This window comes from Peromyscus leucopus, chromosome 10 (genome assembly GCF_004664715.2).
Source record: "Peromyscus leucopus breed LL Stock chromosome 10, UCI_PerLeu_2.1, whole genome shotgun sequence".
Taxonomy (NCBI): domain Eukaryota; kingdom Metazoa; phylum Chordata; class Mammalia; order Rodentia; family Cricetidae; genus Peromyscus; species Peromyscus leucopus.
The window spans coordinates 36,660,702-36,687,359 of record NC_051071.1 but is presented as its reverse complement, the minus strand read 5'-3'; the positions used below and the strand labels follow the sequence as shown (position 1 = coordinate 36,687,359).

At 37.4% G+C, this 26,658-nt stretch overlaps 1 protein-coding gene across 7 annotated transcripts in view; it reads right to left on the bottom strand.

The window, feature by feature from the left end:
• Slit2 (slit guidance ligand 2) overlaps positions 1–26,658 on the bottom strand; it is a 336,048-nt gene that overhangs the window by 15,663 nt on the left and 293,727 nt on the right. For all 7 annotated transcript variants that reach the window (XM_028865886.2, XM_028865890.2, XM_028865888.2 and 4 more), the window contains 4 exons: positions 14,653–14,746; positions 9,135–9,272; positions 8,803–9,043; positions 7,461–7,591 (listed from right to left, as the gene is read on the bottom strand). In XM_028865886.2, the coding sequence (XP_028721719.1) occupies positions 7,461–7,591; positions 8,803–9,043; positions 9,135–9,272; positions 14,653–14,746 (604 nt within the window). The remainder of the gene's footprint in view (positions 1–7,460; positions 7,592–8,802; positions 9,044–9,134; positions 9,273–14,652; positions 14,747–26,658) is intronic.

Sequence of the window (26,658 nt, the reverse complement as noted above, 5' to 3'; positions counted from 1 at the left end):
TCACTACCTGGAGGGATCAGGGAATTCCTCCAGAAGAAGCCAAATCCCAAAGAATTTTTGGTGTTACTTGGCTTGTTATATATCAGCTGTATTCTGTTATGAAAATCATGTGTGCCTTCATAGTTTTTCCAATTGAATTTCCCCTAAGAAGGACTAACAGTGTAGACTGATCACTCTCTGGACATACACATTCCAGGTATTTGGAGAACAGCCTCAGGAAAGGCTTTCTCAGGAATCAGATTATCTCCCTTGGCCACTTTCAAGGACTACAGGAAACACCACCCAGGTGGGCGCCCATTGTTAGTCCCAGGTGGACTAACAATGGTAACAGCTCACATGCACGTCTCCTGACTTACTGTAAATCCCACAAGGAGACTCCGCCTAGGAGAGGTGGACTTTAAGTAATAGCTTACTATTAGGAGCGAGAAGGAGACGGGAGAGGAGCTGATAGGGAAAAGAACTAGATAGATGAGAACCTAGAAGGGACAGAATTAGATGAAGGAATTAAGATAGAACCTAGAGGGGACAGTAGATAAATATAGAGAAATTAGGCAAGAAAGGAGCTAGACATGAGAATAGAACTGAAGCTGTGTATAAAGGATGCTATGCCAGAGGAATTAAAGCAAGTGGACTATAGAACTCGTGTGCTGAGATTCTATTTCCTGAAAATAGTCCTCACCGTTAGTAGTTCTCTCTCCTGAGCCCCTGGGATGTATAATATTGAGGCTGGTTCCTCTAATATTATACAAGAATGAGTGAGTTTCTCAGTAACATTTTCCTCTTACAAAACAAGATAAGTGTCTCAACTGATAAAAGCCTGAGAACAATAACCACTGAAATTAATTTTATTTATACAATTATAGAATAAAGCCAGGCTTGATCTTGACTTTTTAAAGAGGTTTATAAAAATTAATAATTTCAGTGTCTTTGTTTGTTAAAATAATATGGAACCCAGGACCTGAAGAGACTATGTCTGGCTGAAAAAATAGTCTACAATGAAATTGGTGTTTCATGCTGTCTTGTCTAGAATGAGTGGCGCTGGGGCTGGTTAAGGATGCTGTACCTGTGTATGCTTTTAAAATAAAAGCACGATGGGCACCCCAACATTTCTGCTGCAGGACTGACTGAGATACCACTGATTTTGCAGTTCATCACAGTCACCTCCCTCCAGGCCCTGCTGCAATGCACAGTGCCCTCTGGGGTACTGATAATATTGATAAACGTCCTTTCACCACTGCCCGAGGGAATAATACCCATATGAGGACTCAAAAAATAAGATAGCCATTGAACCACTTAACTTTGCCCCATCCAACTGGGAGCATAAATTCTATTTATTACCATTAATATGTAATTTAGGTTCACTATTCTCATCTATTACCTGAGATTTTTGTTTATTTGAATTTCTGCACTGAAAATGGTTATAAGAAAACCATGCAATCTTCCAACTGTGTGGCTTACTTCATAAAAACAGTTTTAAAATTTGGAGCTTAAAAGAAAACAGGAACTCTAAAATGTTCATCCTTCTCTCTCATCTTTCTACTCAGCAAAACATATTAACAATGGAGTTTTATATTCGTACAATCTACCAGTTTGAATGTATTTCAATAGTTGAATAAGGATGAGAATTCTAAAATTCTTCCCTCCCTTCCTTCCCTCTCTCTCTCCCTTCCTTCCTTTTCCCTCTCTTTTCTTTCTTTCTTTCTTTCTTTCTTTCTTTCTTTCTTTCTTTCTTTCTTTCTTTCTTTCTTTCTTTCTCTCTCTCTCTCCCTTTTTGCTGTCTCTCTGTCTCTCACTCTCTTATTTCTTTTCTTTTTTTGTGACAGTGGGATCCAGTTGTTTTGCCTTAAAAGATTTAAATATCTTGTGACAAAATCCATACAACCAAATAGGAATCTAGGAACAGACAAGAAGATCTTGTCATCTCATGTTGACATCTTCATGCTGGACATGATTCATCCATAGAGGATATGATACTAATATTATATATATTTTAAAAAGCTCTTCTGCCTATCTTTAAATGAAAGGGAGCAGGAAGCCAAGTGAGATTAAAGGTGTTTATGTCTACTCTGTGCATCAGCATTTTTCAGAAGAAATTTTTCTAGACTAGTTTTCTAAATAATGTATTTAGAAATGTATTTCATCAATGTTTTGAAGCATATTCAATTAGATAAAATATACTGAAACGAACAGAAAGTAACTATAGTCTGTAAGGCAGTGGGGTTCTCAGTAGTGTCTATATCCACCTTTGTACAGAGATGAGGACAATCCACAAACCACCAACCGCATCAGGTACTGGGAGCCTACTCTGTGTCCCGTCCAGCCTACCCTGTGTCATTTGTATGTACTCTTTCGAAGTTTCACAACTGCATGTGAAAATCATAATGGTTCTAACACTTGAGATGAAACGGAAGATGTTCGGAGAGATGACATAGCTTTGCCCAAAGAAAAGTCATATTGCTCATGGTGATACCTTCCCAGACAGCACGTGAGAATGGTTGAATCTTGAAAATAAGGATGAAAAGATTCTGTTTGTCCACCTCCAGGAGAGACCATCTTTACTGTTCCACCTGTGCTGGGCTCTTCTTTTCCTTCTTCTCTCACCTCTATTTGTCCATCCTTATCCCTCTTCCCTTTCCCTCTTCCTCCTCTCTCTCTCCTCTGCTTCTCCTCCATCTTAGACAACTGGATAATCCAGACAGTGAGAAGCCAAGGAAACCTAGCAGCTGGCAGCAGAAAGTGCCATGGAATCACAACAGTCTCTTACAGGGGTAGTTCTGTAAACCAGCATAATAGACAATCCAGATTTCCTAATTTTCACAGTGTTTCCAAAGAAGCCATCTCATTTGGCGTATGACATTAATTTTAATTTTAAGAAAAGTGTGTATACTCACTTAAGTATTTCTTTAAAAAATCTTTAAAAGTTTATGTTAATCTCAGTTAAATAAAGTTGCTTTGATGAGCATCAAATGATCATTGTATTTGAGAATTATATTTCTAGTCTCTGAATAGTGTGGAAGACAGCATTATGTTGATGTATTCATTCATTCACTCACTCACTCACTCACTCATCCAGTCATGGTATTAGTATTGAGTCCCTCTCTATGCCATTATCTAAATTCAAAAAGCAGACATGTGGCCAGAACCTGTGTTCAATCATTCCTTATACAGCTCACTTCATATCTGTTGTTGCAGATCAGATCCCTATAGATTGTGAGGCATTAGCAAAACAACCAGCCTTTGGGGGAGAAAGAGCCTATATGTGTAGCATTTGATGACTGCTATGACAGAAATATTGGGGACATGGCTGCTATCAAGACAGCATCAAGTCTGACATTACACATTTTACACATAGGAAAAGTTATATGTTATGAGCTCTCAAAACACAGCTTAAGTTATTCTCTTCACACAAGTTGTTATTAAAGTCTACTCCATGGAATACAGCATTGCCTTCGAGTTTGTAAGGCATGTAAAATTTCACACACTGGAGAATCCAAAATCAGAAAGGAGTGGAGGGCCCCAGCACAAGATTTCCCTGTTTGTATTCCTGGTGCTGGGAATCTATATTCTTCTTAAAAAGGCCACAATCTTCTGTGGTGATGTAAGAAATAAACTGATAATATGCTACTTTATTAGTACTGAAAAATAAAAAAAAAATACATCTTGTGTTTCATTAACACCCATAAAGATATGTTAACTAATCTCCTAATATTTTAACACTATATTTTTATTTTTATAAACTTTTGTGTCTGTGTCCATGTGCAGGTATGTGCTCCAGAATGTAGATGTCTATAGAGGCCAAGGCACAAAGACCAGGAGCTGGAGGTGCAGTGGTTCTAAGTTTCCCGTGTGTGGGTGCTGTCAACACTCTGAAAAGCAGCTTGTGCTCCTATCTATTGTACTCTATCTAGCCCTCATAAATTATAAATAGCAGCTGATCGAGTTTACAAAATTGTCATTTTCTTAGAAAAAGGACCTTTTTTATTAAAGAAAAAATGTTATAGTTCTATTAAAAATAATGTTCTCTTTATCTAGATTAGAAAAAATAACTTTGAAGTAAAACATATCAATCTATATCTGACCCTGTGAAACCATTATTCTCTCCTAATTTATTTGAAACAATAATTGACATCACAAGTAAAAATTTTAAACTATAAAACAACCCTATAGGAACAATAACTGGATGTGTGATTGTTTTTCTCTAATATTCCAAAATAAACTAGATTTTAATCAAAGTTGAGAAGGAATCAATCAAATGATCAATTGTACTTGATAGAGAAAATTAATTTCCATATGCAATTTCCTCATGAGCACTAAGCAATACATAATGTAGAAAATGTTGTTCAGCAAAGTGAAATTTATGTAACAGAAATCATAAGCAAGGAAACAAACAAAACAGCTATCCAAAATAAGAATATTTAATTACATTTTTTAAAGCAACAGTACGTATTTTAACAATGTTATAGAGAGTTGATAAGAAAAAGGATTTGAACATTTAATTTCACTGAATATTAAGTAGCTCACAAGAGCTGATTGCACTGGTGCAATTGATGGATTTTTCCTAAAGCAAGGCCGAAGTAGAGCATGTCTCTCACAACTTCTAGAAAAGGGGGAAGAAGCAGAAAGACTGTACCATTCTCTGATGGTTGGAGATAAGCCTGAAAATCAGAGCAGTATTTAACTGCACAGTGGACACAGAATGAAACACAGGATGAGAAACAAACTCACCCCACCCTAGATGTCATGAAGCCAGTCTATGAATAAATACTGTGATGGACAATTCTGAATCTATGATGTTAGTAGTTATTATTATTTATTAATTTATATTAATTATCTGGATATTTTGCTTACTTTTGCTTCCCAGCATAATCTTACAAGGACAGTACTATCATTTATTATCTGCATACTTAGGCGAAGACCAGATGGTGATGATATGTCTAATACACAGTTTCCAGGGCATTGTCCTTTTTCTATTATTTCAAGATTTTGTCCAAGTGCTGAACGCATTCAAATGGTTGAAAACTCAAAATATTGTGTAGTGGCATCCACACAGAAATCATACTTCTACCCTTCCATTTTTATGTCCATCTGTACTTGATGTTAATACCTGGAATACAAATATCTGTATTCCTTTACTCTCTTCTGACACCATTCATAATTTTTATCTTTAATTTTTTTCTTGAGACAGGGTCTCTTTATTACGTAGCTCTGGCCATCCTGGAACTCCCAATGTAGACCAGGCTGGACTTGCACTCCCAGAGATCTACCTGCTTCTGCTTTTCAAGTGCTGGGATTAAAGGCATATGCCACCACACCCTGCCTCTACTTTTTATTTTAAATTGAGTATTATACCTTGATAATCTCTCAAGTTTTTGCCAAGATTTGCCCATTTTTTTCTTTCCTCCCTGTCTTTTTATCTTTTGGTCCTTAGCATATTATTAATTTTCTTAATATTCAAGAATTTTAAGTTAATACAATATAATACCTGAACTTCAGGTAATTGTTGCCTGTCTTTTTAAACTATAAAATAATGTAATAGCTTTCTCAAATTGTGTGTTTTAACTTGAGAAACAAGAATGAAATAGAACCTGTTTGCCAAGACCTAATAACACATGTCTCTATTATATAATTTTCTAACAGAAACATGAGCTTTTAGTTTTAAATAGAGAGTGGAGAGTATGCAACATAGTATTCTTTTTATAACTGTCACAGGACACAAACTATTTTTAATTGAGGCAAAATAAATGGCAATGAATGTAGAATCAAACAAACACAAAATGCCCTTTCTAGTAAGTTTTCATTTGGGTAATATCACTTGGGTTCCTCCAACTTATTTAGAAATATTTTGTTATATTTTTATGTGAATTCTAGCTTTAATATACCAACACAAGAATCTTTACTATGGTTTGGAAGAGTTTTATACTGCATCATTGTCATTAAAAAGCAAAAAATAAAATAAAATGAACCACAAACTTTGGAAATCTTTTTATGGGCTGAAACACTATATAATTTGAAGTTTAATGATACATAAAAAGTTGGCAGTAATTTATCAACATTTGGAGGTGAAATAACCCTTGTATTCCACTTGAAAACCAATACTTATGTGTCTGTGTCTATGCTCTAAATAGTCCCAAGATGGCTAGCTAACCACCAGCAAGACTGATCAAATTCTACTCATGGCTGTAAATTGGCATCTACTTTCCCAGAATTGTTTATGTAGGAGCCAATAAGCTGTGAAGGCTTTTGAAGCACATTTATATATGCACAGATAACATGAATAAGATTGAGATCACTTACTATATTTTATTTCAAAGTCAACACCCAATCACTTGTGGCCAAGGGTATTTGTTCTACAGATGTGTTTTGTTCATAAATGTGGAGCTTTAAATGTGAGTCAGTCTGGGCAAGGTGACACAGCCCTTTAATCCTAGCACTCATGACTCAGAGGCAGGTGGATCTCTGAGTTCCAGTCCAGCCTGATTCACAGAGAGAGCGCCACGACAGACAGGACTAAATTGAGAAACCTTGTCTTGAAACAACAACAGCAATGTGAATCAATATTTAAAGGAGAGAAAAAATTCATATTGAGAAAATAGATGAATGATATAAATAGACTTGGACCAACATTTTTACATGACAGCATGTGAGTAGAAAGAGATTTGATTTGATTTCCCTCTCATCACAACCACTTCTATTTCATTGTCTACCTCAAAGTTACTTGTCATAGAGGAATATATACTTACAGAGTCAGCCCTTTAAAGATTGTAAGAGTGAGAGCATAGTCTTTCCCTAAACTTGACTTGCTTAATTCATTTAAGTTATCTGCCTAGAGAAACTATGTATTATAGTATCATCCCTGATCTAAAGGTGATTTGTACTGTTATTTTTACACTGGAAGTAATCGAGCGGATGATCAAGGATTATTGATACTAAGGGAATTACAAAGCCTATTGCAATAGCTTAGGTGCGTATGTATTAAATTCATGCATAAAATATCTAACCTCCAACGCAACAGTGTTGAAGGGTAGGGACGCTACAAGGTAATTTAGGTCATGAGGGCTCTGCCTTCACCTGGGTAAAGACTGAAGCTTCAGGGAGTGGGTTAGTTAGCATGAGTGGGTCCCTGACCAAGGGATGGGCCAGCCTCCTTCCGTCCCCCTCTTTCTGGCACATGTTCCCCCCCTTTTACCTTCTACTATAAGATGATACTGATAAAAGGTACTTCCTTGCAAGATTAGTGTCCTTATCTTGGATTTCCTAGTTTGCAAATTATAAAAAATAAATCTCGGATTTTTATGTTACTCAATCACAAGTATCCTGCTATAGTAGTTCATAAAGTTCACTAAGCCACCTGCTATCACCAAAATATTCCCAGCCCTTCCCATTGTAGAATTTTTTAGAAGAGAAGCAGTTCTTCATTGAACAGGTTTTTTCACCTTTACCAGTAATTGAGAGATCTTCACCTGTAAATGGCCGAAGCCGGGTGAGAGCCGGTGTCATAGCTGGCTCGAACTCGCCCTCGATAGAGTTCCACAGCAATGTGGTCTTTGTCACCCTTATACAGGAGGATGCCGCTGTCTTCATCTGTGGCAATCTAGTAGGAGGTAGCCCTGATGTTAGGATGCACAGTCAACCAAATGTATTCATCCAAAGAAACAGGCAGCTAAGTGAATGAAGGCTTTTCACTATGGTTTGTCTCGTGGCTATGAGAAAATAATGCTTGTTGAAATTACTGCTTAAAGGCAACTTGTCTGTGAATTGTTCTGTTGTAAATAAATCCAAGTTAAATTAAGAAAAACAGTCACAAATATTCAAGGAAACCTTTTAGATGTCATGTCAGAATTGTCTTTGCTGGAAATTTTCATGTATCTGTAGTTTTGGTTTGTTTTTGCTGCTAATCCAAGCTTTATTACTGGCATATACTACATGTGACTATATTAATCAAAATGAATTCTCAAAACCTATACAAAATTATTTACACTCATATCATGTGTAGGGAGAAATAGAATATATTTGGTTTTATATTGCTTTTTTTTTTTCTTCTGGGGGCTTTCAAAGAATTTAAGTGCAAGTTGGAATTTAAAAGTCCCAGTAGCGGTGAACTTCACATTATTATTCAATGTGGCTAGCACTAGAAGGTGGATGGTGAGAAGAAAGATATTTAAAGGAAGATTGTCTCCCTCCCAGGGCTCTTGCCTCATAATTTCAGAAGCCCCGCCCCTATTGTTGGTGTCAGATCACAAAAATAAAAGGAGGGGGAAGCCTCTAGGAAGTGGATCAAAGACATTTAAATTGAAAATATACTAAATAAATTTGCTTACTGATTAAGCAAGTATGTCCCAATACTCTACATTTATTATCCCTAACCTAGTACGAGGTACACCTTAGAGGTGTGAAAGTTTTGCCTAATGGTAATTGTCTTACTAGCAAGACATAAAAATGTCTGTTAATTCCATGCCCTTGCCTCAAGGCTCTGGACAAGGGGGTAGCCAAGTCAAGGTGCTGCATCTCAGCAGCAAGTTTCCTAAAAAACGTCTTTCCTGTGTGCAGAGAAGTAAGGGCAGAGCCGTACAAATTAACGGGCAAAATACCTTCACTTAAAATGTAAAATCAAGTGGCCACTTGGACAACCTCCCCCCGTCCCCGCTACCCGCCCCCCCCCCGCCCCCCCTGTAGTGAATTAACATTCTGGCTATTGAAAGGAAAAAAATCTGAAGCTTTTTACACAGGGAAGATTTCCTTTACTATGTCAGGCAGCTAAATGTGAGCCCCAATCAGGTCAGCTCCTTGGAGGGGACCACTCACCTGAAGTGAAATGTTTGTCTGAGGTCGAACCTTGGCTGAAGGAATCTGCAGGTAGGACTGTTTGTTTACAAAATTCACACTGACCAACTTTTCACACTTCTCTCCCAGGTAGCCAGGCAAACACTGGCATATCGGTTCATTGGTCCTGATGATGCACTGGGCTCCGTTCTGACAATCAAAATTATCACAGGGGCTGGTTCGAGGGAGGACCATGGGTGGAGAAAACTCACAGAACAAGCCACTACGAAATAAGAAGAAAAATTAGATTAGATTAGAGATACTAGGGACCTGGAGATATTTCCCTAAATACCCGTGTGCCATCAGGACCTCACCTGTAGCCTTCAGGGCAGATGCACGTATAACCATTCACTGCGTCAGTGCAGTGAGCGCCATTTTTGCACTTGTTATCCTGGCAATCATCAAAGTCAATGTCACAGTGCTCACCAATGTATCCTGGAGTGCAGTCACACCTATTTCAACAAGGAGATACAATTTCAAACTGTGGACTGACCCAAACGATCACAGAAAACAGCAGCATTTCATCTGGATAAAAATGACACCCCCTTAACATGAAAACATAATTAATAGATGGCTACATAACAGCACAGGCTACACTATGAAGCATGGCTTGCTCACTGACTGTCAGAAGAATGACACTTAACTCCTTGACGATCACTCTGGCAGTAAGGGATCAGGAATTCATGACCCTCTAGGGAATCACATACACGGCACATACAATGGTTTACAGACTACTGTAGTCCCCACTTAATCATGGTTACAGCTACCCATGGTGTAAATTCTTCATTGAGATTCCAGGTACAAGCAACAATACAACAGTATGTGTTATGTTGTACATCCTACCAAGTAGCATCAGATTCTGTACTGTCAACTCTGTCCGGTCCTGAATATTTATCATCCACTTATGCATTCTGAATATCCCTGAATATCTACCTTCCCCGAAGGAATGAAATCACATCGACTTTCACAGTGTTGAAGTATATACGTTCAGGAAACCCTTAGGTAGTAGTCGCACTCAATGTCATTATGTCTATTGCTCCCATCTTATAGGCAACTGCATCATCTCACATATCATAAGAAAGATGAGTAGTATCTAGTATAATACTTGAGAGCAAGAGAATACCTCCAGATAACTTTTATTATGGTATTTTGTTAAAAGTTTTGTTATTAATTACTGTTCGTCTCTTCTTGTACCTACTTTGCCAGCTGTATTTTATCTTTAATAACTACAGGAAATAGATTATATGTAGGGATTAGTAGTGTCTAGGTTTTCAGGCATTTCATAGATGAGGGTCATACTCTCATATGTGTTGTGGAGATATAGGGACATTGGAACTTGTATAGGTATGGCTACAGATGGGGATAATCCTTGTGATAGCCCTCTCCACCCTCCACTCTTTCCTCACATGTTCTTGCTATGATTTATTCAGTTTAGATAACGGGGCTTCCATTAGTGTGTTTCCTTTGAGTTTAAAGGAGGGTTCATTTCTATGTTATGTGTGTATACATATACATACACCTACATTACCCCCTCCCCTCACACACACACATACATATACATGACAGGAAACCATGTTTTAATCCAGAGAATTTGGGCTTTGCAGTCACAGAGAACTTGTATTCCATTCTGGCTTCATTGTTAAATGTGTATTTTCTTTTCCTCTAACAAATCAACATTTATATTTTCTTGCTTAATGAAGTATTTCAACATTTACCACATGATGTTTTAATATATGTACACATTGGGCAAGGATGCTCACAATCAAGGTAATTAAATATCCATCACTTCACTGTGATGCTTAGTATTGTCTGCTTGACAGGGTTCATGTGGGAGATAGGCCTCTTGGCGTGCTTATGGGGAGGATCTATAGTACATGGATGAAATAAGAAGGCCCACTCCTGGTGGGTAGTGCTGTTTCCTGCCTGGGATCCCTGACTGTACATGAAGAGAGGGAATTGACCAGACATCTGTATTCACCTTTTGTCTCTGCTTTCTGATTGTCGATGTGATTTTTATTATTTATTTATTTATTTAATTTTATTTTTTTTTCTAGACAGGGTTTCTCTGTGTAGTTTTGAAGCCTGTCCTGGAACTCACTCTTGTAGCCCAGGCTGGCCTTGAACTCACAGAGCTCCACCTGCCTCTGCCTCCCGAGTGCTGGGATTAAAGGCATGCGCCACCACCACCCGGCCCTGTCGATGTGATTTATCCAGCTGTTTCCAGCTCCTGCCACCCTAACCCCTGGCTATGATGAACTGTACATTGAATTGTGAGCCAAGGTAAACTTCTTCGCCTCTAAGTTGTTTTTGTCAGGCTGTTTTGTCACATCAACAGGAGGAGAAACTAATGCACCTCCCATAATTACCTTAACTTTTATTTATTTGTTTTTTACTGTAATGGCAAGTGTAACTATGATCATATCTCTTAGCAAATATATGAAGCAGTTAACTGTAGTCACTGCTTCTATATTAGGTCTCAGAACTCACTCATCTCCTCCCTACAGAATCTTAATATTGGGGACTAACATAAGTCCATTTTCATTACACCTAAATTGTGGCATTATCCCTATACTCCGATTCTATGAGTCAACTTTTAAAATTCCAAATGGAAATAACATCTTGAATCATCTGTCTTTCTTTATCAAGCTTATTTCACATGCTGTAAAACATCATTTTAACTAAGGCACACGAGTCTAAGTCTCCCTCTCCTACCTATGGCATGGCATAATAATTTCTACTCTACAAGCATGTTAAATAGTCAATAAAATGCTATGTATAAAGTCATTAGCATATTGTTTTAACTACGAGTCTTGATAATTCTAGAAAAGCCTTTATATGTATTCTCTACTAATAATGCAATGTTCTATAAAAATTTTAGTGTTTAAGTGAATAAAGATAGTTTAAAAAAAACCTGATTGAATGTGGCATTACTGAGTGCCAAGGGTATCATCTAAAGATGCAAAATCAGGTTATTTACTGGAGAGCTGATATATTTAAACAAACGGGAATACAGTTCTTCTAAGAGAGCCATTCAGGTTGCATGTATGGTTTAGAAACAAAATGAACTCACTGTGTAAGCATGTTTGCACTGAAGCTGGCTGGTTTTAATACTAAATCACCATAAAGTGAAGTAAACAGCAAGTCTGAAACTAAATGGACCCTAAGTGGTCATACACATTCTCAAATAGATGGACGGGGCCCTGGAAGGGAACTTCCATCAATGTTAATGTGGGCAGTGCCACCGAAGTGCTGAGCATTAAAAAGAGAAGACACACTTTGAAATGCTCTGAATTATTTATCTGAGAAAAGAAATCAAAGGAAAAGATAAGAGAACCATACATTTACCACAGTAGCTGTCTAGGAGATATTTTATGCCCTCTTTTTTCCCAAAAAATATTTTTAAGCCCTTCAGAACTAGCAGCTCTGTCATGACCGATTGTTCTGTCTTTCTCTTGTTTTAAAGCAGGAAGGAATATTTAAATAAGAATTCCCTAAATCTCTATTACCAACAACGCCCATCACATCTCTTCAATTCTACTATCTGATGAGGGGTGCGGGAGGAGATATAGAATATAAAATACACTGTTTAGGACTCTAAATGCTAACTAAGAAAGATGTATTCTTCAAAATACTGCTTATGGCATATCACGCTCTAAAAATATCTCAAAGCAATTCAGGAGATTTATGAAATGTATAATAAAGCATGAAATGTAAAACCAGCTCTGTTAGCTTAGTAATAAGAAAATGCAATTGAAGTAACATTTACAACTTGTCCAAACAACATTTCTCAGTAAAGATTTTCTCTCCTGGCTTCCCTTGTTCGGTTTTCAAGACCGTTTTCTTTCTGTAGCTATACTTCCCACAGTGTGCAATTATTTATAAGATGGGAGTAATAGCTCACACTCTGACTTAACCTGTTTTCAGCTCAACTGCATACAGCTATAAAATGAGCTCGTGAATTACTGACTGCTGAAAGCAGTGGGCTTTCAAATCAGTCCTTCCAGACTCCAGCAAGGAAGACTCTTGAGAGTGTGCAACCTAATTGCTAGTAATAGAGCATGCTTAATTAAGAATCTGTCCTTTGTTTAAGACAAGCTCTCCTCATTTAGAATGGTTTCCATTAAGTCTTACTAATAACTTGTCTTAGAATTACACAAAGTCCTGTGAAATCTGTTTATCAGATATGGTGTCCCAGGAAACCATCCTTGTTAATTCTCTGCAAAGTGGTGGTGCTTGCTCCACATAAGTGATGTAGTTTTGTCTTGCCAACTTCAACTGTGAGCAGATCAAAGCCATTGGGAGTTAAAGCAATTTACCTACAGAGTTCTGTGGAATAAAATGCAATGTAGCATTGTATATAAAATTAAAAAAATTAACAAGACTTTTCGTTTTTGGCTAGAATTGTAAATTAAAATGTAATGAAAGATGGACTCAGGTCTACACCCTTTCTCAGTAATAAATGTAATGAGTATGTGTTACAAGTATATGCATGTGTTCTAAAAATTTAGATTTTAAGTAAAATTGACTGATAATATTGTCAAAAGAAAATTCTATAATTATTCAATTCAGTTTATCCTTTGACAGTAGATACTGCAGAAACACCAGCTGATGAAGGAGAAGAGGTCTTTGCCACTTGTCTTACATAAGCATGGCTTAACGACTGACTATAGCTGTGTCATCCCCCAAAATCTAGTCTATCCTCGATTTCAAGTCAACTGTGGTGCTAATAAACTAGACAATCTGTTAGTAGGAATATGGCTTCTGTGAATCACATAACTGCAAAATATCTAGTCCAGTTTCAGCTCTATCAGTAACATGTGGCCTTTGCACAGCTCTCTGACTTCTCTGGGCTAATATTTCCTTGTGTTTAAAACTATGAATTCATATTTTTGGTCCTGAGTCAGGTCTTTAACAGCTGAGCCATCTCTCCTGTCTTACCACAACCTGGTATGCCATGACTGGCTGATATACATGGGAGGCCTGTCCTTTTCTGAAGCGAAAGAAGGAGGAGTGGATGTGGGGAAGGGGATGTTGTTGGCCAGGACTGGCAGGAGAGGAAAGGTGGGGGGATGTAATCAGGGTGGGGTAAAGAAAATCAATTAATTAAAAATAAAAGTATACTTCAAAAAATGAAGACTTTAGTCTAGATGATGTTTAAGTTACTGCCTTCTCTAAAATTTCCGGTAGACACTTAATGTATTTCAAGGTTGTAGCAAAGTTATCATCTAATTTGGTACCAAGCATATTTCAGAAATATTGCTATGGGGGAAATGATTTTGATAAATTTTTTAGCTCACTTGAGGGAGCTCTCTGTGCAGTGTGAAAGGGATGCCTTAGATCTCAAGAACAAGGTTAATAATAGTCCTTATCAATAATTACAGAAAGACAACAGACACAAGCCAGAAATGTCTGGAGTAACCTGGCCACAGTGCCATGGTGTTTTCCCCAGCCCAGACAGTCAATTGATCATAGACTTTTTAGTTACATCAAAATCAATTTCTCAATTTTAAAATAAGTTTACCTGGTGGATGTTAGAAATTTAATTGCATTGGCCTTTAAATAAATGTAAGGAAGCCTCTTCAAAGGTTGTTCCATTCCATAAAGGGCTTCCTAGACATTGTGGTGAACAAAGGTTTCCCTGTTGTTATTTTCTAGTGTGCTAATAAAGGTCCACAGTGCACAGGAATATTTGCAAACCCGTCACAAGCACTAGGGTATATGTGACCCATTTTTAATCTTCAGCAAAAGTGTGAAGCTACGGATGGTAGATGAGACAGGTTTCTCAAAGAAACCCCCCACCTCACTGAGATTCCGACATGGCCCGAGACTTACTTGAATCCCTTTGGTGTCAGGATGCACTTGGAGTCATGCTGGCAGGGATTCAGGTCCTGGGCACAGAAGTCCAGCTTTTCCTCACACAGCTCACCTGCAATAGGGGAGGAGTGTTAGATCTCCAAGGAAGGTGGCAGGCTTCAAGTCAGCAGGCTGCATCACAGCTTATAGTTGACAACAAAGCAAAATAGGTGATTCCCACAAGATTTGGGGCCAGAAGATCACATGTCTAAGCTCAATACTGGCTCTGGGGCTGAATGGGCTCCAGGCTCCAGGCAAGGCAGATAAAGTGGTGTGTGGATTGTCTGGGACCCTTTAGCTATTACTAGATTAGGACAATGACATTTGAGTGTTTTTCATTCTTCTTTCCCCAATTTTTACATTTAATCATGCATTATCTTTAAATTAAAGTGTAAAATATACACACAAAACAAATGAACACCAAAAAAAAAAAAAAAAAACCTATTCACAAGTAACCCATTCAAAGTGACCAGGTTTTATAACCAGAAACATATTTACTCCTGTCCCTGTAGTTTCCCTCACCATTCTCTGCTTAGTCCCAGAAGTACACCCAAGGGTGACTAATATCTTGACAAGATAATGGGATAGTTGTACATATTTTGATCTTAACACAAACAGGGTGATTTTAAATGGAATAATTTGGTGTATGCTTCTTTTAGTTTGGTTAATTCTATAGTTTTATCTGTAAAAACATAATCTTCATATTATCTCAGATCTTCTAAATTTAGAAGAAAAATATTTTGGTTCTCTCTTACATGTCACTAAAAGAGATGAATGAAATACATACTAATCATTCCACTGTTATATAAAGAAAAAGAAAGTAAAAGTAAACATGAGAGAGAGAGAGAGAGAGAGAGAGAGAGAGAGAGAGAGAGAGAGAGAGAGAGAGAGAATACACTTTCTCCAGGACTATCAAATAGTTTAAGAAGTGTAATTTTTATCAATGAATAAACTATGACCATAACCATGTAGATAGCAGGTACTCTACACAGGACTGCACTTTTGATAGTCTATGAGGAAACTTCTTCCAATGATTTATGCTGTTAGTATTTCAAATACGTTTGGCCAGGTCTAATCACCAAAAAGATTCTCTAATCATGGTGTAAGACTTGAAAGGCAATATTTTTAAAGTTCTTTTTATCGCCCTCTATTTTATTTATAAATTAGCTTTTCAATTGTATTAGTTCAATAAAGGAACAAATCACCCATATAAGCAGATGTTCACTTCCTCCAAGAATGTTACTTTGTTAGTGTGTGAGTTTAGGAGCTTCAAGGCAGCCTTCTGTTGCAAGCCTCTCCTTTGATATAGCACACTACTTGCTAACACAAATGTGTGCCACTAAATGAAGGCCATTTATTTAGACTTCAAAGAACTTTTTTTTTATGGTGAAGTATACAAATGCACTCATTTATTATTATTTCAGTCTATCTTTCCATATTCTAAAAAATAATATTTTAGTACAATATTTTTATTGTGCTGAAAGTCTCATTCATTTTTTTTTCCATGAGAATTTCAGGGTCTCTAAACCTGTAACAGAAAAGTTTAACCACATACATACATAGTAAGGTACTTTTAAAACCATTTATTTAATGTTTGTAATTTCAAGTACTGCCACTCTAAGAGACTTTGACAGAATTGATTCATTATATTCAACAGCCAGGGAGGGATGTGAAAATCATCTGGGGGTGCACAGGGTATTTATAATAGTCTATATCAAAGAGTCTGTAAAATATAATAGAGTGAATATTTGAGATAAATGAAATTATTAATTCTATATACTTTTTACTTTATACTGAAATATGATGTTGCACTACAAATAACTAAGGAAGGACAAGGAGTTCCTTCTTTATTCGCTTTAACCCAGCCACTGATTCAGGGTCAACCATAGTTCATCAAGACTGTGGAACTGTGATAGATGCTGGGGCTACTGAGATAAAGTGGGCGGCTCTGCCTTCAGGTGGTTCCCAACGCACAAGCAGAGAAGAATGCTGAGCTAGGAAAAGAACACTTAGACTGGCACTCATCTCCAAGTGAAAACACAAAACACAAAGACTTGACCTTCCCTTCTTCCTGAGGAATTTCTCCCTAGATTCCATATGTAAAGCAGTGAGGCAAGAGAAATGTTTCAGGAAATGCTGGCTGAACATACTGCTAAATCCTTTGTAGATGGTTTTAAAGGGAGCATTCCAACTTAAATAGGAAAAGAAACCCTAATGGCATCTACGTTTTTCTTATCCTTACATGAATAACATAAAAGTAGTAGTAGTCATTACTGAAGCTATACATAATAATTCTCTCTCTCTTTCTCTTTCTCAGTGTGTGTGTGTGTGTGTGTGTGTGTGTGTGTGTGTGTGTGTGTGTGTGTGTTCAGTACATGGCTGTCCACCTGACTCTGATATGATTGGCTGATTACTTTAAAGATACAGAGGCTCTTGTAATCACTAAGAAGCTCCACAAAAGCACCTGGTACATGTGATTACCATTTAACTCACTTTTCAAGCTCCATCTACCCAGACTTTCATCACTGTGGTCTATTCATCATTCTATAAATTAATTTCCCATGCTTGAGCTAATGTTTCTTTTCTCTTTTGTTTTAATAATAAGCTCTTCTTTCATTTAAGTCCTCAGTTTCCCCATTCATGCTTGTGCCTGCAGCATGGCTTTCTGGTAAGGCTCTAGGCTTATGCTGTTGTATTTGTATTTTATATTATTGGATTTCACTCCGTCTTTGACTGAATCATCATGTAGAGCATCAGTCCTGGTGCTTTGCTTTTGCATCTTCCTAGGTTGTAATGTACTAGGTGCTACACTCAAATACCATCTACTGAATAAGCAATAGTCAAGGCAGGAGTTCCAACTTGTCTATTTATAGTTAAGTTAGGTTAGTTTCTTAATCTTTACATGTTTTCTTAATTTTGCATACCTCATTCATCACTAATAATGTAGCTAGGCTCTTAAGTTTGGACATTAAATTTTTCCAGACTGAATATTAAAGTAAGTGCATTCATTGTGCTATTTATTTAATCCTAATTGTTTTTTTAATTCTGCTACATTTGCAATTAGACGACTTTTTAAAGTATAAATAGTGTCTTGAAGTGTGAGTCTTGTGAAGTCAGGAAGTGCTATGGGATGTCTTTGTGTATGCTGTGAAAATGTGTTGCTCTGCTTGGTTGATAAATAAAGCTACATTGGCCTATGGCAGGGCAGGTTGGAGCCAGAAAGGAAATTCCAAGAGAGATAGTGGGAGGAGAAAGGGGAGGAAGGAGGCACTGCTGGCAGGATAAATAAGATGTGAAAATGTTGCTAAGCCATGTGGCAACTTATAGATTAATAGAAATGAGTTAATTTAAGATGTAAGAGCTAACTAGCAAGAAGCTTGAGCCATAGGCCATCCAGTTCATAATTGATATAAGCCTCTGTGTGTTTACTTGGGTCTGAGCAGCTGCAGGATCAGGTGGGACACAGGAAAACTTCTACCTACAGTCTTAGGAGTTGAGCTTGAGATAGGAAATAATATAAATCTCCTCGACAGGTGCTGAGCTTTGCATGCACATCTGATCATCAAGGGGAAACTGTACAAGAATAATGGCACTACTTTTTCAGGAAGAATAGGAATATATACTCTAGCTGTAGTGAAACCAGAGACTCCTGGTTCATTATTGAAAAGTCACCTAGCCTTCATATAATGAGAAGAGTGTCTCACTTAATTTTTTAAGTATATGTATCCAGAATTAGTTCTCAGTAGATAAATAACAGAAAATGAGAAAGGTAAAAAGAAAACCCATGACCAAGGTAATATCAATAGGTGCCCCTCTTCTGGAGAACACCAGTTTCAAGATGACAAGAAGGTGAGCATATTCTGATTCTATTCTATATAGTTTGGATTGTGATTTACTGGTCAATCAGCAGGTCCTCATGCATTTAGCTTAGCATGAGAAAATGTGTCAGTGTATTTGTTTGGTTTAGTCCAATGTGCTTGAGTGATGGCTCAGTGTCTGTACCTATCCATCCCCCGAGAGACAAGAACCCAGACAAAATTTGACTTTGTGAATCTCAGGAAATCTGATTTGCTTTTGCTTTTGAATTCCTAAAAGTCCCAGTGACAAAGCAATAGTATGGGACACTGTGGTTTCTTGGTGTTTGTAATTTCCCTTTTGATTAGATGAGCAAATTAATGTTATCCATGTGCCAGTTTTCAAAGGGGTTAACAAACTGTTGCTATATGATTGTGCTGCTTTTGCATATTGGAGAGGACAGAGTGAACCATGATGGTTGGTGCTATGACTGTCATTTAGAACAGAGACTGATGAATGATACATTGTATGTAGTCGTAAGATATTTTGCAAACATCTGTCCATCCCAAAGATAACACACCAAATTCTACATGTCCTAAATAGAGGTATTATTATTATTATTATTTTTTGTGACAAAGTCATGCCTAGTTTTTTGAACACCTTCTCTGGGTACATCTGATTAGTAAACATTTGGGTTAGAAATGAACAAATTCTATATCACACTGCATGAGCTATGAAGAATGGCACCCATAAACCTAAGAGAGTGTGATTCCACCAAGTCCCACCCTTGAGAAATGGATATAAATCACTGGTTATTAAGCCATGAAAATATTCTCCTGTATATTTTGACTCACTGGTAATGTGACCATTCATCCTGGCTTGCTCAGGTCAGTCCTATTTTACATATGTTGTTTCAGGATACTTATTGACCACTATTCTAGTATACTTGCATAGTTGCCCTGGCTTGGATAAAAAATGTGATGGTCACTGCCTAGGTGGAACAGTTAAAAACTGGATCATCAGAACTTACAAAGCCTGATTTGGATTGAAGAATGACCCATCAGAAGGAGATCCTGGGAAGAATGTATCCTCATTGTTAAAAATAACGGTTTTGTGTGTGTGTGTGTGTGTGTGTGTGTGTGTGTGTGTGTGTGTGTGTGTTACTTCTTAGCATAGTCTTCTGCAACTATATGCAACATATAAGAATTGTCTGTTTGAAATGAAATAGTTTCATTATTCTGGGCCTCTGCTCTTCATTGATAAAGGAAGTTTTAGAATTGAAGATGTAAAATTTAACTGTGTCTCTAAAATAGCCCTTTTAGGAAAGAAAAAAAGATGGATAATGCAGATAAGAAAGTAACAGAGAGCACTACACTCAGCTAGGCAATACATTATTTCATTCAGTGGAAGAAAGAAATGTCAACATGAGCTCAGAGCCCCTGCAGTATAAATAAAGTATAGAAGACATGAAATCCCAATACATACTGAAGGCTCTTCTGGGAAACCATACCTGAAGTGGGCCTTAATGCCTGCTTTATTGTGCTTAACTGATATTACTATTCTTTTTTTTAAACACAATAGGCTCTTTTGTTTATCATCCCTCTTAATTCCCTCTTCATATCATATCCTTTTATTATTCAGATTTCTTAGTACAACTTACTGGAGTGGTCTTTAATATTTATTATTTTTTACCAATTTTCTTTTTTTAATAAATCTTATCAAATATGTGAATTTTCATAACACCACATTTTTATTAAATAGGCTTTTACTTAATTAAATTAGCATTTAACTTAATGCATTTACTTTTTATAGAATTTATAGCATTACTATAAGGCCAGCAAGGATTTCATATCAGACTTGCCCTTTGCACAGAAAGGTAGATTGTTGCATGCTAGATTTCTCCAAAAGATACTTTAGTCTCAAAATGTCACTGCTAAGACATATAACCTGACCAGCTTTCTTCCTCGACTTCAAAAAAGTTTTCTTTTATATTTGAGATTACAATATAATTACATCAATTCTCACTTCTCTTTTATCCTTCCAAACTCCCCAATATACCCCTGTTTGCTCTCTCTGGAATACATGGCCTCTTTTCTCATTAATTATTGTTACAAGTATATATGTATACTCATATACGTATATATCTCTAACTACACGCTCAGTCTATGTAATTGCTATTTGCACATTTGTTTTCAAGGCTGAACATTGGTATTGGATAACCAAATGCTATGCTCTTCCTTGGGGAAGATCATTTCTCCCACTCTCAGCATTCTTTGGTTTCCTGCAGTACTTAGAGTTTGAGGCCTCCTGGGTTTTTCTGCATTCCCTTGTATATTGCTATTGTCTTTGTTCTTCTCGTGCTTGTCATGTTGTGAGACTTAATGAGTTTAGCTTCTGTCATTAATAGGAGACACAGTCTCCCCTCCAACTCCCTGATCCTTTGGCTCTTATACTCTTTTTACCTTCTCTCCTACAATGTTCCCTGAGCCTTAGGTATGGGTGTGTTTTGTAGATGTAGCCACTGGGACTGGGTCCCACAACCCGGCATTAAGATTGGTTGTGGTTTTCTGAAATGACCTCCATCTGTTCAAAAGAGAAGTTTACTTGATGAGGGGTGAGGACTACACTTATCTCTGACACCCCATATTTTTTTAAAGCCAACTATATATCGGACCCTGTGAACATGTTTGGGGTATAATGGCTGACAATGAAAAGTTTCTCCCATTTTTGTGGAATTTGTCCATGAGGGAGAGAAGAAAGAGAAACATTAACCCATTATATCCAACCATGTTTAACAATGCCTCTGACTTGAATGCTAAGCAAGAAAGGTTCCTGGTGCTCTCAAAGGAAGATGCTGTGGGGAAGAACAGATTGGGTTTTCTGAAAGAGAGAGACTTAAGAGATGTCAAGTGAAGGATAGGGAGGATGTGGGAGCTCCTTGTCGAAAGGTAGAGAGTGAAGCTATGAGAGGTCAGGAGTGAGCCAGGGATAGCAAGGTTCCAGGGGGTGCCATAGACTCAGTACAGTGTTTTATAATTTAGTTACCTTAGCAGAAGTTAAAAAAATAAGGAAAGAAACATTTCAAAAGCTATGTGGAAGACAATGGACTACTTTCTATCCATAAATAATTAGGTCATTTTTGTACCAGGATCAGTATTCTGAAATTTTCTAACTCAAATTGAGCATTTAAACTATTGATTTATTTTAACATAAGATGGAGTGATAAGAAAGGGTACTTAATCAGTAAATGAGTAAGAGTCTATCCAAATTTTCCAATACTCCAAACTTTGAATTCCAGTTAGGAATGTCTACAATAAAAGGGAATGAAAATACTATTACATGGTGTTGGTAGACACTCAACTGCTAGTTTCTACTGGTGTTAACTTCTGCTAATTCAGCTAGATTCATTTCTTCATTTGCTTAAAGATATATGATCTGGGAAACCATTCTGAGAATTGTGAATGCATGCATGGATTGGAGGACATGAGAGGTTGACAGTGCAGGCTAGTCTTAAATCTGATCAAAGTAGAATTTTTGACTGTATGGAGTATCATTAATATTGATATGAGGGAGAGGGAACACAGGGCAGCGATCTGAATAACTGAATCAGAATTCTACTGTTAAACGTAGTTGGTTATGACATTTTAAAACACAGCTGTAACAAGGGAGGAAGTCTGTTTGAATTCCTAACACACTTCCCAGGATACATACTTCCACAAAGTAAAACACATCATTCTTCAAACGTTTGTGCTCTCACTTCTGTGTGAGAAAAGCCTGGATAGATGGCACTAATTTTATTGTATCTGCATTAGATCTGCAAGGGAAGATGTTGAAATAAGCAACCCACCTGATAAAGCCCATGGTATTTTAGTCTTAAAAATATACCATGTGAGGGCAAAGGGCACCTTTATGTATAGTTTTGGAAATCTCCATTCCCATCAATCATGTACTCAGCAGAAAAAAAAAGCAATGTGTAAGGTTAGTAAGGGCTTCCTTGCTTCTTGTGGGAAAATACTTTTAAAATGTTAACGAAGGCATAGGAGGCACAGGTGACCTAAAGGAGCAGGAGTGAAAAACAGCTGGAGACTGTGTTCTGCCGCACACATGCCTTGACCATTACCCTAGGTCGGCCATCTGCTGCCTCTTAGACAATTTTATAATTTCCTTTGCAGAAAAAAAAAATGATTATGACTGTAGAAAATCAAGGAGATGAACCCAGGAACAGAGGGAGGGCCTGTGCTTATTAGCCCATAAATGGCATGTCTGAGAATGGTTAAAATGAACAGACCTTCGTGTTCCTCTTTGCCGAATTTTAAGACTGAGAGCAGAATCTGATGTAAGCTGTAGATGTCCCATTTGTTCTCGATTGAGGAAAGCACAGTCGGCCTTGAGATCCCTGGGGGATTGCTCCCATAAGTTAATGCTTATACTCAACCCCTTATGTAAATGGACTAGGATTTGCTTAAACCTAGGCATATCTACAAAGTTTTATTATCTTGTTTTTCAAGTGTATGTGTGTGTGTGTGTGTGTGTGTGTGTGAGTGCATGTACTTGAGCTCATCTGTGTGGTTTGTGGATGTGAGGGCAGTGCCCAGGCGTCCAGAAGAGGGCATTGCTGGGGGTGGAGTTGGGGATTTAGCTCCGTGGTAGAGCACTTGCCTACCAAACATAAGGCCTTGGGTTTGGTCCTCAGCTAAAAAAGGAAAAGAAAAAAGAAACAGAACAGGAGAGGGCACTGGATTTCTTGGAGCTGGAGTTCAGCTGGTTGTGAGACATAATGTGAGTGATGGGAACTGAACCCAGGTCTTTTAATCACTGGATCATGTCTCCACATTTTTGACTCTCACTTTAAACCAGCTCTGGACTATGCAATCTGGCTAAGACAATGTAAAAGCAAATGGTTGTTATGCTATAGAGTACATGAATAAGGAAAGAGCTTATATGTATTTAGTTCAGAGGTCATTTTCCTGATATATTCCTGATTCATGGTTGGTTGAATGTATAGATGAGCAACCTGTAGACATGAAGGATAGACTGGCCTTCTGGTTTGTTCTTATTCATTAATTTAAGTCAGGTCTATGTTACATACTGTATTAAAAATTTCAGTTTTAGGCACCAGAGCATATGAGCAAAGTAAAATAAATGTCAAGTCTCCTGTGTAAATATTTAGCATGCTTGCTAATGACAAGGGCAATGACTGACTTAATTTCTGTCAGTAAGTGAGGGGTGATTTATGAACAGTAGGTTACTGAGGATTCTTTTCAACCATCCGCTTCTTTTTTGGATCCCACCATTTTGAAACTTGTTTTCTCAATTAGAAATAACTAATTGACCTTCAAGATATGACTATGAACTATCCAGATGGCCCTCATTTTCTAAAGGTAATGAAGTTCAGTCATTAGTATAGGAGTGCAGGGTAGTGGTGTAGAGGGCTGTGGCATCTTGAAGATACCTGAGCTACTGATAGCTGTTCTCTCTCTGCAATGTGCACCAAATGTGTTTTACACGTGATGGGGGTCGTGCTACAGGGAAACTGCATGAGATAAAGTGAATCACAATTCAGCACAGAAAAGCTCAAGAGAATGTGCTACACAGGCTGGCTCCTAGATGCCTCATAGGATGAGAGACACGTGCGCGCGCGTGCGTGCGTGCGTGCGTGCGTGCGTGCGTGCGTGTGTGTGTGTGTGTGTGTGTGTGAATTTTTGGTTTCTAAATGAAAGTATCCATAGCTGTTCAATCAGCTAGATTCCCACACAGTGTGATCAGTGTGACCAGTGACAAAGTCTGTCTCTGGTAACATGTTTAGTTGCGAGTCTCCTTGACAAATGAGAAGCAATGTTTTGCAGTAGCAATGTCTATGACCTGATTTGAACCTGCAGCTGAGAACTACAGCTATTATTGGCTGGGTGAACCTCGAAATGCTTGGTGGTTTTGTATCATTTTCAATACTTAGCACAGTGTCCTGCTTTAGTTATTTTCTCAGCAAACATCTTGTGCACTTTTAGATGGAAAACCTTACCTCTCCAAATCAACAAATCTAAAAAGGGGTGTTTTTTAATACTTCCTGCATAGATGTCTATGGCTGAAGAATTTAACCAATTTCAATAGCTACTGCAAGTCCAAAAAATGTTAAACTCCCCTTTCAAAGTAAATAAATCTAAATTAGATGGAATAAGACTGGTTAAGTTAAACTGTTGTTCTGGAATCAGTGGGCACTGCCTGTGAACTAATGAGAGCAAACAGTTCCTCTAAAATGTTTTATGAAATTCAAATGCATTTAAGAGAGCTCTGAAAGGTTGGAAGATGAATAGAAACCACACGACCTTGCAAGACTGCCAAAGTACTTTCTCCAGTCAAAGTGGTTAAAGGAGACTACAGCATTAGCTTTCCTTATTGGAAGGCCTCAGCTACGTCCATAAGCAATATTGACCTTGAAATGCAGACCTTGCATATTTCAGTGCAGAAGAAACAATGGTAGTCCCCTCTTATGAAAAGATCACAAATATTGAAAATGATGCACACACAGAGCCTAAAAATACTGCCAAGAGCTCTTCAGCTTTCAATATGTCCTTGTCCAACACATTTGGTATGTCCTTGTATAGGTGTCAATATTCAACAGCTAAGATAAATGACCACCTAGCCCTAAATATAGTGTGTGTATTTACAATAAGCATAAAAAGTAAAAGCTGGAAAATAAATGTAGTGAAAAAATATGGAAAGAGCTATTTCATGTGTATATTTCTCAGGTAGAGCTATCTACCAAATTTCCATTCTTCTGCCTGAAGAAATGGCATAATGAAAAACCTGTCAAAGCAGTCTGGTCCCCAACATTCCATAAGTATGAAAATTTTTTTCTTCTCAATGCTTTCCTATAGATTCTTCACTTGGTTGTTATTCTCAAACATCTACATGGAGGAGGACAGGTGTCATTATTCCTGTGTCATAGAAGAAAATAAAACTGAACCAGATGGAAGCTAGGTTTTATAGATGTTGGTTCCATCATCTATAAAGTCTAAAGTCTAAGGACTAAGCATTTCCAATCCCCTATACCAACTATCAACTATCCTGGGGTGAAGTTTAACGTCATTCTCAGAATTATGGTTTAGGCACTGATTAGGTCCTTTCTCTAATTTGCATCTAGTAAAATAAATTGCCTTCATGCATTTCAGTTTTGGGACCACAATTAATTGTTTCAAAGGTCCACAAGGATGATTGTGTCTAGCAATCAGATGAAACAACAAGGAAAGCTTGCTTTGCATAAACAATTATCAATACTGTGTGATCTGAAAAGTAGCCACGACTGGAAGTAGCTTCAACTGGGCAGGATCCAGTAAAAGGTACCTAGGTTACAGTGGATGCTGTATGTTCAGGTAGACACTATACTTACTTTGTGTATGTTCTTGAGTAAGGTACACATTGTATCATACATTGTAATTTATTTATAATACTATTCTTCAGCATTTTACTGTTTATATCTATAGACTTATAAATTACTGCCATGTCAACCAACCACAAGGGTTTGCTTTTAAAAGAAAATTAAATCAACAGCAAATTCTTTGCAATAGCAGATCTTTTATAAATATAAGTGCAAAATATAGTCAAAACATGGTTATTTAAAGCAATGCTGCAGTGACAAGCTTGTTTTTGAGAATGTATACACATTACTAATTGAGTATATAATTTGTGCTTTGATTTAGAGATAGAGTTGGCCTTAGGCAGATCATCAATGCTTTTTGTACTTATAAAATGGAAAGATGATACTAAACCAAGGAAGTACTGTATACATTAGCAGATGCAGAGTAAGCCATATTTTTAGTCTAACAGATTAAACCAATTTTTATATATTTTCCAACTTCACTCTGCATACAATATGACTATGTGAGCAAACACAGTAATCATTTGAACACAGTAACAGAAATGGAAAAGATACTCTATATCCCCACATCCTCCTTATAATCCTGCAAGTGTTTCCTGTACACCATGATCCATCAAAACTAGAGTACACTGTTGTTTCTTCCTCTTGGGACTTGGAGTCTTTTTGAAACATGAATGACTAAGAAGCAATGCCATTTGTGAGAACTCTTATTTTTTTAATTGAATTGAATTTTATTTTATAATATAATTTAGTTCTACATATCTACATAACAAGGATTCCCTTGTTCTCCCCCCTCCTGCTTCCCTCCCCTTCCC